The sequence below is a fragment of the Aquarana catesbeiana genome, linkage group LG09, assembly GCF_042186555.1.
Source record: "Aquarana catesbeiana isolate 2022-GZ linkage group LG09, ASM4218655v1, whole genome shotgun sequence".
In the NCBI taxonomy this organism is placed as follows: domain Eukaryota; kingdom Metazoa; phylum Chordata; class Amphibia; order Anura; family Ranidae; genus Aquarana; species Aquarana catesbeiana.
The window spans coordinates 198,380,800-198,394,212 of NC_133332.1; the positions used below are offsets into that span (position 1 = coordinate 198,380,800).

At 47.1% G+C, this 13,413-nt stretch overlaps 1 protein-coding gene across 3 annotated transcripts in view; it reads right to left on the minus strand.

Annotated features, from left to right (window-relative positions):
• The window catches only part of GARNL3 (GTPase activating Rap/RanGAP domain like 3), a 418,412-nt gene that overhangs the window by 72,837 nt on the left and 332,162 nt on the right, over window positions 1-13,413 (minus strand). For all 3 annotated transcript variants that reach the window (XM_073599520.1, XM_073599519.1, XM_073599521.1), the window contains 2 exons: window positions 2,059-2,163; window positions 127-201 (listed from right to left, as the gene is read on the minus strand). In XM_073599520.1, the coding sequence (XP_073455621.1) occupies window positions 127-201; window positions 2,059-2,163 (180 nt within the window). The remainder of the gene's footprint in view (window positions 1-126; window positions 202-2,058; window positions 2,164-13,413) is intronic.

The window sequence follows — 13,413 nt, forward strand, 5'->3', positions numbered from 1 at the left end:
TCTGTTATTTTTTTGTGGTTTACCATAGCATCTAAACTACAAATAAAAAAACGAATATCTACAGCAACTTCTATTCAGTAGGACATTCCTGTAATTGTCCTAGATAACTGATGGTGGACATCTTACCTCCCTCCGGTACAGCCCTGTGGTGGCCAGACTAGTTGGTGCATCTCCCCTAACTATGGTCTTCAGCTTCAGCGCCTAAAAGAGGTTTATATAATATCATCACACACACACACTACGACATCACAGGGAACAGAGAGCAACATCAGAAGCTTACAGCACTACATTACATACCGTCAAGGCCGTCTTTAACGCGGGGCAAAAGGAGCAGCTTCCCTGGGCCCTGTCATTGTCGGGAAGCCTGCCAAAGCAGCTGCCCCTTGAGCCCACGCTGCCCGCAAATTGGGGTCCCATGAAAACACAGCTGATTTCAGAAATGCATCGCTGTATTCCCCAGCCAGCAGGACGGGGGCAGGGCTGGGGCTGGAAGCTCCACTGCCGGTCTGACCCTGCCCCATGCAGCCTGTATGCTCTGAGCAGAGATGGGAGTAGGATCGCTGAGAGCCCCGCCTCTGGACCTTTTCGAGTCCTGCCCCCAGACCTTTGCGAGTCCCGCCCCCAGACCTTTGTGAGTCCCGCCCCCAGACCTTTGTGAGTCCCACCCCAAGACCTTTGCGAGCCCTGCTTCTGGACCCCTGAGGGCCCCACAACTTGACGTCTGAGGGCCCGCACCTGGACTCCTGAGGGCCCCGCACCTGGACCTCCAAGTCCCCACATCTGGACCTCTGAGGGCACCATCCCTGAATCAATGAGAGTGGGTGGTAAGCCTGGCTGGCGAGGTAGGTAGGCCCTTTTCCCCATAGACTGCTTGTTAACTGTTATCCTAACCCTGAACTGTTGTTTATGAACAATATAGCTGTACACTGCTGATAGGTAAAATTTTTAAATGGTTACTTAGTTGATCACCTCCTGTGCTCTGGTCTCTGGTTATCTCCGGTACTCTGGTCTCTGATTAAATCCTGTACTAGATTCACAGTCTCTGGTTATCTCCTGTACTAGATTTGCAGTCTCTGGTTATCTCCTGTATTAGATCTGCAGTATCTGGTTATCTCCTGTATTAGATCCGCAGTCTCTGGTTATCTCCTGTACTAGATTTGCAGTCTCTGGTTATCTCCTGCACTAGATCCGCAGTTTCTGGTTATCTCCTGTATTAGATCCGCAGTCTTTGGTTATCTCCTGTATTAGATCCGCAGCCTCTGGTTGTCTCCTGTACTAGATTTGCAGTCTCTGGTCATCTCCTGTATTAGATTTGCAGTCTCTGGTTATCTCCTGTTTAGATTAGCAGTCTCTGGTTATCTCCTGTATTAGATTCGCAGTCTCTGGTTATCTCCTGTATTAGATCCGCAGCCTCTGGTTGTCTCCTGTACTAGATTTGCAGTCTCTGGTCATCTCCTGTATTAGATTTGCAGTCTCTGGTTATCTCCTGTATTAGATTAGCAGTCTCTGGTTATCTCCTGTATTAGATTTGCAGTCTCTGGTTATCTCCTGTATTAGATCCACAGTCTTTGGTTATCTCCTGTATTAGATCCGCAGTCTCTGGTTATCTCCTGTACTAGATTTGCAGTCTCTGGTTATCTCCTGTACTAAATTTGCAGTCTCTGGTTATCTCCTGTAGTACATCTCTCAGTGAGCAGTAATGATATGCAGTAACCTCTAGCAATGAATGAGCAAGCAGAAATTTTGTGTTATAACCTCTAACAACCAGTCAGTGATCGGTAATAATATGCTGTATCCTCTGGCAACCAATTGCAATTGCTGACTGATTTTGAGTCTTACTGCTTTTTGTTATATGTTTAAGAGCAGTTGGGGGGGCCCAAGAAAATATTTGCCCAGGGCCCAATTAATATTAAAGACGGCTCTGCATACCGTCAGAAATTTGCCCAAGGTTTTTAAGCTGTGCAGCGGAAGATTATAGGCTCACATAGTTCAAGAAATGTTTGCTCCGCTGTCTCTTCCAATACATCTTACTCTAATAAAAAGATACACAATACTAACCTGACCAATCCTAACAAACTCTGCCTGGCGTGCCTCTTCTTTTTTCCTTGCAGATTTTGGGGATTCTGGCAAAACATCACTGAAAGATCTTCTGTTTAGCATGTTCTAAAACAGTACAACAAACCAGGAATTAGTGTCTCCAATTCTGACCCACTGTATCAAATGCCCTGCAACTATACCAGCATCCCTATCACCCATTTTAGCCCACAGTACCCCTATTGTGTCAACTTTCCATTAACTACTTTTCCAATAATCCCAATGTCTCTAGGGAAAACTGTCCCCATTTAGGCTCCGTTCACACCTAGGCGTTTTTGGTCGTTTTTCTGCTGTAAGCCTCAGCTCTAAAAATGCCCATCAAGCAAAATCCTATTCATACCAATGGCCCCTGTTCACATCTGAGCGTTCTGTCACCTGACACCCGTCGCTCAAAAAAGTACAGGAGCTTCTTTTTTGACAGATTACAGGCGTTTTACTGCTTTTACATTGGTAACCTTTTAACCTTGAAAACACCTGTACAAAAATGCTGCAAAGCTCTGCAAGAACGCCAGAAAAAATGCCCCAAAAATGCAGCAAAAAAACACACCAGAAAAACGCATGTAAAATAGCAATGCCTAGATGTAAACAGAGTCTTATTGTCAAATGCCTCAAGAATTCCTCTGTTTACTAACTGAAATCCTGTTGTACGTATTATTATAGGATCAACTGGAGTTATCAGTTGGAAGGATAATGCTGGTAGGATCAAGTAGAGGTATCAGTGGGAAGGATAAAGCTAAGTTCACACTACTGTAATCCGATTTTTAGTGCGATTATGTAGTGTGACTTGGTTGCAACTTGATTGCATTTAGGATGTGGTTCGCAGGTTCTATGGGACCAAAATCATGCTGGAATCGCACCAAAGTAGTACACAACCCTTTTCCAAAATTGCTCCGTGCTGAGTTGCATTGATGTGAATGGGCACCATTAAAAACAATGTGATTTCCATCATGCGTTGCTGAAATCACACTAGTGTGAACCAGGTCCAATTAGTATTAGTGGAGAAATTAGTGGAAGTAAACAACTGAGTAACTAGGAGTTCAGTGGAAAATTGTGGGAAGGATTCAGGTAGAAGGGGCAGCTGGGGAAAACATCTGAAAAGATCCCCATGATGGATCAGGTGGAAGGAGCAGCAGGACTCAGCAGGTGAAAGAATAAACAGGAGGTATCAAGTGGAAAGACTGGGAAATGCATGTGGAATACCAAGTTTTACAAGATGGATGAGATGGACTGACCTAGATATTATAGGGGCATTATATATTGAACAGATTCGCTCACAATGTTTTACAGGCCATTCATAGATTCCATATCTGGCTCTACTTTCCCTAAAGTGTATTTCCACTTTTGCAGTTAAACTTGAGAAAACCCCACTATACACTGTACTGTATGTATGTTATGTATTCAATTTTACACAGCATACCTCAAAATAATTCTTTTTTTTTCTTACCTTTCTAGTTGTTTGTTTGGAGCAGGCCTTGGGCAGACTGCAAGCTACTCTAAACAATTAGAATTGAGGAAGCTCAACAAAATGAGACACATTAAGGCCCCTTTCACACTGGGGCGGTGGGGGCGTCGGCGGTAAAACAGCGCTATATTTAGCGCCGCTTTACCGTCGTTTTAGCGGCGGTATTCGGCCGATATCGGTGCGGTTTTAACCCCCGCTGGCGGACGAAAAAGGGTTAAAACCGCCCGCAAAGCGCCGCTACAGCGCGCTATGCCGGCGGTATAGCTGCGCTGCCCCATTGATTTCAATGGGCAGGAGCGGTGAATACACCGCTCCTTCACCGCTCCAAAGATGCTGTTTGCAGGAGGTTTTTTTCTCTCCTGCCAACGCACCGCTCCAGTGTCAAAGCCCTCGGGCTTTCACACTGGAAAAACAGTAGCGGCAGTTTTAGGTCGGTTTGCAGGCACTATTTTTAGCACAATAACGCCTGCAAACCGCCCCAGTGTGAAAGGGGCCCAAGTTTTCCCTTCTTAATATAGAATGCAGAAGCCCAGTTTCTATAGATCTTTAACCCTTTGTTGGGTCAGATGGTGTTCCAATCTAGTTTACAACTGATAATGAGACCTACAGGAAATGTAAAATACCATTTAATGTTGCACTATATATTGGTAGCATGATTGGAGAGCTTTAGCTACTATGAGGACTTCTGTGTTTGACGAAAAATAATCTCTGCACCTTACCAAGCCAGGCCAGAATACAGTAAGAGTAAAGCCACCAATTGGCTTGTTCTCAGAGTCTAGAGACTTCATAACCTGCAGATAGTGAAAAGGTTCCTCAAAGGGTGGGGCTTTAAATGGACCATACACAGTGATTCAAATATAAAAGTACAAATTTATTGAAACATTTACAAATGAGAACAAAGGGATAAAATAAAACACATGATAATGAGCAAGATGGCTACTTGAGCGGCTGCTCACTTCAGAGCTCTGCTGGCAGAACTTGCTATTATCTTCTTCTCAGGCATTACCATCACCCGTGAACGAGGGATTATATCTGGATGAGACGCCACTCCTCCCAAGCCACGTCTGGAAGGGGTAAAAAAAATCTCCGCTTTCCACAGAATGAGGAGGTTAAAGCTCCCTCTCCTCCAGCTTGTGTGGAGCCTCGTGCCAGGAGGAAATCCAATATGGTGTTTCAGACTGAGCCGCCAGAGCTGAAGGCCTCTCCTCACCTGAGTTTTGTGTCTGACATGTCAGCGATTGCTTTATGCCAATCTACACTTACCACTAAGATTGAAGCGGTGCAGATGGAGATAGGGGTCATGCGGCAGGACATGGATAAAATCCGGTCATGTGTGTGACGCAGACGGAACAACGGGTCAGTCTTACGGAGGACAGGATCATGGAATACTCCTCGGCTCTCTGCACCCTACAGACCAAGCCTAAAGCGCTGAAGTACAAGGCGGATGATGCAGAGAACCGCAACAGGAGAAACAATCACCGCATTGTGGGGCTGGCGAAGGGGGTGGAAGGTACTAATCCCACAGTGTTTGTGGAGGACTTGCTGCACTCCGTTACCGAACGCTCACTTTTCTCCCTTCTACACTATTGAAAGAGAGCATCGGGTTCCGCCCAGGCCTGGGCCCCTGGGGTCCCCTCCCTGTACCCTAATACTGAAACTCCTAAACTTCCGGGATAGGGATGAGGTGCTTTGTGTCACCCGGATCCAGAAGTAAGTTTCCTACCAAAATAGCAAGCTGCTCATATTCCCAGATTACTTCATTGAAACTCAAAAGCTCAGGAAATCCTTTGACCAGGTGAAGGCGGCGTCGCGGGCTCGCAACATCAAGAAGAGTGTCATGTTCCCTGTTCCCTGCTCGTTTGCGGGTTCAAGATGGGGAATAGGCTCGCTTCTTCAGGTCCACGTGGGAAGCTTCAGCTTGGATTAACACCCTGCCTCCCCATCGCTGACCGTCAGGAAGAAGAGGATCTGTGCCCGTCTGCCTTCTCTTTTGGATCTAGGATTGATTTGTAACACACGATCCCCCCCTTTTATTACCTTTTATTCATTTATATTTTATGTTCTACGTTCATTGTTACCTGTTGGGGGTGCCCCTTATCGTGTAATACGGCTGCTCTGATGTAGCCAGTGGAACCCACCTGTTTAAGTTTTTGTGCTCCTACGTTGCAGGGATATATTTTCATTATACTGTTGATCCTTACTGTCGTCCTCCCCGGGGAGGATGGCTCCTGGTCCCTTATGGCAATATATTCTAGTACTGCCCCGGACATATTCAAGCTGCTGCCCAGGAGAAGTGTCATTATTACAGCAAGCACATTGTGCTAAATGTGTGCCAGCATCTATCTCTTGTACATTAAAGCTGCTTACTACGTGAGCCGATCCACCTGGCTCATGCTCCTCTAGGTTTTTACCTTACTTGACTGATTGTTTTGGGGTTTCATGCTCTCCATGTTTCGGATGGGGCGGCGGGGGGTTCGTTTGCTCCTTGTAGTTGGGGGGCAAGTGGGAGAGAGGGTTAGTTCTGTTCTAAATGTTTTTTTTCTACTTTTCAAACAGTTTTGTGCTTTATTATACCATGTGCCTTAGGCTACTGAAATACCTGAATACAAAAGTGCAGATTTGCTATTTTCATGTACTATGTCTCATATCTGGATATTATTCTATATTGCTCATTATCTTTGACATATGTATTCCTGCCTCCCCATATATACATATTCCCTTATGTCGCAATTTACCTTGATATCATGGAAAGTCTGGGGCCTTAACTCGGCAGTAAAACGGACCCTGGTGGACAGACTGGGGGGGGGGAGACACTGGGTATCTCAGCGCTAATAATGCAATGGGCCTCCACGTTTGTTCTTGTGGATGTTTGGAGACACTTGCACCCTGTTGCCCGAGAATACACTTGCTACTCGGCCTCCTTTAAATCCCTATCGAGGCTGGATCTGGCATTTGCATCCTTGGCTGCCCTTGGTTGGGTCACCGAGGTGGCATTACTCTCAAGGGGTATTTCTGACCATGCTCCACTTAGCATAACCCTTTCCTTGTCTGCCTCCCCTGGCCCCAGATTATGGCGTCTCTCTAAATTTTGGGCAAATGACGTTAAACTGCAGGAACCTATGGTAGAATCTGTGTGTCATTATTGGAACACTAATGGAGATACTGAATCCCCTCTAGTGAGATGGGACACGTTTAAGGCGTGAGTTAGGGGGGGCCTACATCTCCCGTATAGCGGCACTTCAGAGGGAGGCATCTCATTCGCTGGAGTTTCTGGAGTATATTTCCTCCCCAACCCTGGATAGGTATCGTGCCTGACAGCGTACCCTGAGACAGCTTTCTCTACTGAGAGTGGATAACACGAAAAAGGCCCTGTTTTATACTCGGCAAAAAGTTTTTGAATATGGAGGCAAGAATGGCCGTCTGTTGGCCTGGCTAGGTAAAAGTCAAAATCCAACAACCCAAATTGCTAGTATAAGGGAGATGAATGGACACCTCATAGAAGCCACAGACCTTATTAATAAAAAATTCATGCAGGGGGTGTGTCCAAGATGGAGACGGGAGAGGACACTCAGTAGCAGACCTCCTAGAATCCGGCCAGTCATCCTGCCTTTTTCCGGTGCCCAGGCTGCAGGTGCGTGGTGGGAAAGCTCCGCTGGCACAGTGGGGGCTCCGGGCCATGACCAGTGGCAAACCCCGGCGATCTAAGTCAATGGCGGCTCCCCTGGACAAGGCCAAAACTAGAGGTCACGCCGCCTTACCACCCACATGGCGTCCCAGACGAAGACGGCGGACTCCCCTCTTGCTACGGCGGGGGACCTCACGACTGCCATGCAGACTATTGCCATGGGCCAAGCGGCACTAATGGATAAAATTGACCACCAACGTAGATTTCATCCACGGGATCTGGACTCCTTTCGCGGCCGGGTGGCGGAGGTGGAGCAGCGGGTATCGGCGACTGAGGATACAGTTAGAGAGCACTCCGGGGACCTCCATACATTAAATGTCAAAGTAAAAGCCCTGGAAAGTCATGCCGAAGACGCAGAGAACCGCAATAGACGCATCAACCTGCAAATTGTCGGCCTCCCGGAGGGGTCAGAGGGTACTGACCCCACTGCGTTCACTGAGCACCTCCTTAAAGAGCTGCTGCCTAGGGCCCTATTCTCCCTCTTCTTTACAGTAGAGAGGGCCCACCGATTGCCTGCTACACGTAGTCCTCAGGGCTCTCCCCCTCGCACGTTTATTTTCAAGCTGTTGCACTTCAAAGACAGAGATATGGTGCTGAGAGAGAGGCCAGGGACCTGCAGGAGTAGAAGTTTGAAAATGCTAAACTTATGATATTCCCTGACTATTTTGTGGAAACCCAGTGCCAGCACAAGTCATTTGATACAGTGCACGCCAAACTGTGGGCAAAGGGCCTCAAATACTGCATGCTTTTCCCAGCAAGACTACGGGTGGAAGATGGGGAGACAGCCCGCTTCTTTACTTCACCTGAGGAGGCATCTTCCTGGATAGACGGTCCGCAGGCACTGAGGTGCCCCTCTCTCCTTCCATTGCTGCAGTGGATGCCCTCCTGGGATGATTTGGATGCCTGCCTGTAGTATAGGGATGTTTTCCACGGCTTGTTGTAAGTTGCTGCTCACCACCATGGTTACACCTTAGAGGTAACACATGCACCGGGTTGATGGGCAGGTCTTCTGCTCCTACGTGGTTCCTGAAAGGGCTATGATGGGTGCCCCCCACTCTAAGGTGCTCATGCACTCCTCGCTTCCCCCAGTAGATACACGTTTGCCTTACTAACTGCTCTGTAGGGGGGTGCTCAGGGAGGGGGCTGTTTAGATGGATCCCATGGGGGATGGTTTACACCACATTCTGCAGAACTCAGACATGCCCCCTAAGCTGCCCTGGACCCCTCTTTGGGCTGCCCTGCAGACATTCAGCAGGAACAGGAGCATGTATGCCTACCTCAAAGAGTCCTGCACTATACTTTACAGTGGGAGCAGGGGCGGATATCCCTAGTTGGACAACGGTTGTCCCAGGACTACCAATGTTACATTTGCAACCTTAAGTCATTGCCCCCAGCTTAGGCTGGCAGACTGCAACGGTTCTATTATCCATACTCCTACACCCGATCCATGTACTGTACTCCAGAGGACTGGACTCCGGTGCCTTCATGCACACTGCACCCCCATAAGGGCTTGTTGCCCTTATCTGTTTTGGGTGGAGAGCCCCCTCCAGTTGGGGTGGGGGGTGGGTTGTTTTAGTTATTGTTTGGTTTGTTCTAATTTATGCATATATGAGTCAGTTTACCTTTTGTAATATATGTCTGGTGCTATATCCAGGGAATCTCTTGAAAGTAATAAGCTATAGTGGTGTGATGGGCAGCCAATCTGCTCAATTTACATCTTCTCCTCCTCCAGATTGGATAATAGAGCCCTATGTTTATGTGTAAAATAGTGTCCTGAAACACCAGGGGCCTGAACTCCAAGATTAAGAGTCACCGGTGTTTCAGTTTCTGCAGCGTCAATCCCCTCATATATGTATTCTCCTGGAGACCCACCTGACGGGGGGGGGGGGGGGGGAAGACTCCTGAGTCTTAGGAGACCCTGGCTGGGCCCCTCATATCACTCAACTTACTCAAACCTCTCGAGAGGAGTAATGCCGTGTACACACGGGTGGACTTTCCGACCGGAATGGTCCGACGGACCGAATTCGGCGGACAATCCGACCATGTGTGGGCTGCATCGGACTTCCAACGGACTGTTTCGGTTGAAACCTGCTTCAAATCTTTATGTCGTAACTCCCCTGGACTCAGTTCCTAACGGAAAGCCCGGTCGTCTGTATGCTGGTCCGACTGACCAGATACGAAGCAAGGGCAGGGTACTACATCTTGCGCTCGCTGCAATAGGAAAAATAAATATTCCTGTTGCGGCAAACGCGAGGAGGAGGCGACGATGTGCCTTAGGTCTGGTATGGATTTTAGGGGGGACCCCACGCCGTTTTGTCGGCGTAGGGGGTTCCCCTTAAAATCCATACCAGACCTAAGGGCCTGGTATGCCTCGCGACGGGGCTCGCAAGGTGTCAATTTCGCTGATAAAAGCAGCGAGATTGACTTCCTTTAGTCCCATCGTACCCGAGTCACATTCAAAATGAACGGACTTGTTCATGTGTGGGCAAGTCCGTTCATTCGGAAAGTCCATCGTAACTCCGTCGGGAAGACCGGTGGACATAGTCTGCCGGAAAGTCCTGTCGTGTGTAGGCAAGTCCGTCCGTAGTCCGGTCGTGTGTAGGCAAGTCCGTTCGTAAAAAAAAGTCAGTCGGAAAGTCCGCCCCATTAGTATATTGATACGCAAATCTTTACCCTTTCACCTATTGGCGCTAGAAGTAGACCCTGGAGGTCGATATGTCATCATCCACGCAAATATCATGAATCTGGAGGTTATCATAGGATTGTATGTTCCCCCTCCTGCCTCAGTTTCCTTCCTCTATCAGTCAGTGTCTAAACTCTCGCACTATGCCACTGACAACATCCTAATGTTTGGAGAATTCAACATGGTCCCGGATCCTGGAATGGACAGACTATCCCAGGAGTCTGGCTCTGCCACTGGTTTGAAGGCATGGGCAGAAGCCTTTAACTTCACAGACGTCTGGCGGTTGGGACACCCCCAACTGAGGGCATTTACCTGCCACGCATACATTAACAGGAATTGTCCAAGCAAGTTTGATAAAATATGGTCCTCTTGGATAGACTCCTGGGGGTCCTTACGATTGGAAATGTAATTATCTGGATCCCAAAGCATTATAGATATCTCTCGGGAGAAATGGCCCCAATTACTATAGAAACATTAAGAGTATGGGATAGACTACTTAAAAGTATATCATGGCAGTATAATAGTCCTCTGACCCCTGTGACAAGTAACAACTATTTCCTGCTGGGGAACGATAACAATCAATATCTAAAATGGACCCTGTCGGACCATTTGAGGCTTAAAGATGTCCTAAAATAGAACGCTTTGTGTTCACTATTGGAGCTGCGAGAAAGGTATGGTACATCACCATGGGATGTGTGGAGATATAGACAACTCCAACATTTAGTCGATCAAGGGGGAATAAATAGACAGGGTATCTCTAATATTTACAGGATGTTGATGTCCCCTTTGGATGAAGGGTCCATGTGTCCATTTGGAAGTTGATTTTTGGAATGATATGGAAGATTTTGTGTGTTTACAAATGTTGACTTTGAATAAAGTTTATCTTTGTTAAAAATAAAAAATTCATGCAGTTTTTTAGCAACCTATATAAGTCCAGGGTTGCATACTCACAGGATGAACTGGTTACCTTTTTAGATCCCATTGTATTTCCAACACTGATGAAGGGGGCAGGAAACGCTTAGACGCAGATATCTCTTTGTAAGGCGGCGATTGGTGGGGGGTTACAGGCGGGTAAGACACTGGGCTCAGATGGGCTTCCTACAGAGTTTTATGCAAATTTTGCAGAAGTAGTGGCTCCCAAACTTACAACCCTTTTCTCTGACTTGTCTTCCCTTGACACACTCCCTGAGTCTATAGAGGAGGCGGTTATCGTGCTCATTCCCAAACCCGGCAAGAACCCTCAGAACTGTGCCTCCTATAGGCCTATATCGCTGTTAAACATTACGCCAAAATTCTTGCGAAGGTCTTGGCAAACCGTCTATCTACTGTAATTGAAGATCTGATTCATGTTGATCAGACGGGTTTCATGCCGGGCAAGGGAACGGACATAAATTTAAGATGCCTTTTCCTCAATCTCTCCATTCCCCATTACAACCAGGGTACCAGGGTTATTGCCTCATTAGACGCAGAAAAGGCATTTGATTCAGTGGAGTGCGTCTATCTCTGGCAAGTCTTGAGACATTATGGTTTTGGCTCTAAATACATTAGTTGGTTGCCAATGCTTTACAGGGCGCCGAGGGTACAGATCCGCACTAATGATTGGCTGTCCGAAATGTTCTCGCTTCACAGGGGTACATGGCAGGGCTGCCCACTGTCACCCTCTTTATTTGCTCTGGGATTGGAACCCCTGGCTGTTTTAATCAGAGAATTCTCCAAGGTCAGAAGCTTGAAGGTAGGGCACTTGGAGGAGAAGCTGTCCTTACATGCGGACGATGCCCTGCTCTATTTGAATGATGCAGGTCTGTCTCTCTCGGCAGCCCTTGAAATCTTTGATACGTTTGGCTCATTTTTTGGAATAAGGATTAATTGGTCCAAATCCATCTTGTTTCCGATTGACAGACCAATTGATCTGGCTCCCTCCTCCCCATTGCAATGGGTTGAGGAATTCAGATATTTAGGTGTACAAGTGACTAGACGTATCTCGGAATTCTTTGATCGTAACTTCCAGCCACTTTTAACTTCTCTAAAAAGACATGCTGCTCATCGTGGCTGGGGCTTCCACTGAATCTACTATGCCAAATAAACTTGGTAAAAATGATGCTTCTCTCACGCTATAACTATATATTTCATAATTGCTCGGTCTGGGTTCCCGCCTCCTTCTTTAGAGAAATAGATAGTTGTTTAATATCCTTTATATGGAATGGGGCCTCCTCCCACATAGCTAAGGCTACACAGTCTCTCCCTTTAAGAATGGGGGGTCAGCTTTACCCAATTTCCGGGTTTATTTTCGGGCAGCGATTTTGGTGTCGGTATACTGGTGTGTCAGGGTTCTAGAGCTAATTCTGCCACTTGAGTGGAGGCAGCTTTTTGGGGATCTTTTATGGACCTCCAAAACCTAATTTACAGGGGCCCCCGGGCATACCGTTTCATTCTGGGACCTGCATTTATCACGTGGAGAATCTGGAAGGCCGCTATGCGGCGTTTCTCCATCTCAGGCCAAATGTTACCTGCTCAGCTTTTGTGGGGTAACCCTGGACTCCCTCATCTTCGCACAATGCAGGACCCTCAGCTTTGGGCACGGTATGGGGTCAGAACCATTCGGGATATCATGCCTACATGTACCCTTTTAAGCTTTTCGCAATTGTCTCAGAGGTTTGATCTGCCAGACTGGATGCTGTTTCGGTACTTCCAGCTGCGTCACGCTGTTGGGGCTCAGTTCCCTCTTTCTCCTACTGTCAAAGCAGATCCTATTGAGGAGATGCTGACTCCGGGGGATCTAGATAAGCTACTATCGTTACTTTATGACGCCCTTCTATGTACTGACATACCTAGGATGGTTAAATGATGGGACTACTGGAAGAGAGATATCCCCTCCCTGGACAGGGAGGACTGGGAAGATAGCTTGGAACAGGGCCCGAAACGTGTTATTTCCTCTAGGGATAAATTGATTCAAGTAAAAAATTTTCCTTGGGTATACTATACCCCTGAGAAACTACATAGAATGCTCCCTGAGAGGAATCCTATTTGCCCTTGCTGTAAACTCCATCCAGGTTCTTGCATGCATATGTTCTGGGAATGCCCCATACTTGTGTCATATTGGCAGGCTGTTTTTGCTGAAATAAAAAAGACTACAACTCACCTTGGTGCCCACTCCATCTCTAGCATTATTGGGAATCCCGATGACAACCAATGCTCCCATCATTCTAAGCGTCTCATAGCGTATCTCCTGTACTATGCAAAGAAAGAAATTCTACTAAAATGGGCATTCTCGGCCAACCCGCAGGTGTCTGCCTGGGAAGCTATGGTTAATGCAGCCTTACCTCTATATAAAATGACCTATTCCAACAGGGGCTGTCACTGGAAATTTGAAAAAGTTTGGTTTTCTTGGACCTTAACTTGAAATCATTTAATACGGTGTGTTTTCTTGGGCGATAGACATAACTTATTCAGTAAATGAGCACGTTTCGCTAGCAATGATATACTCTTTAC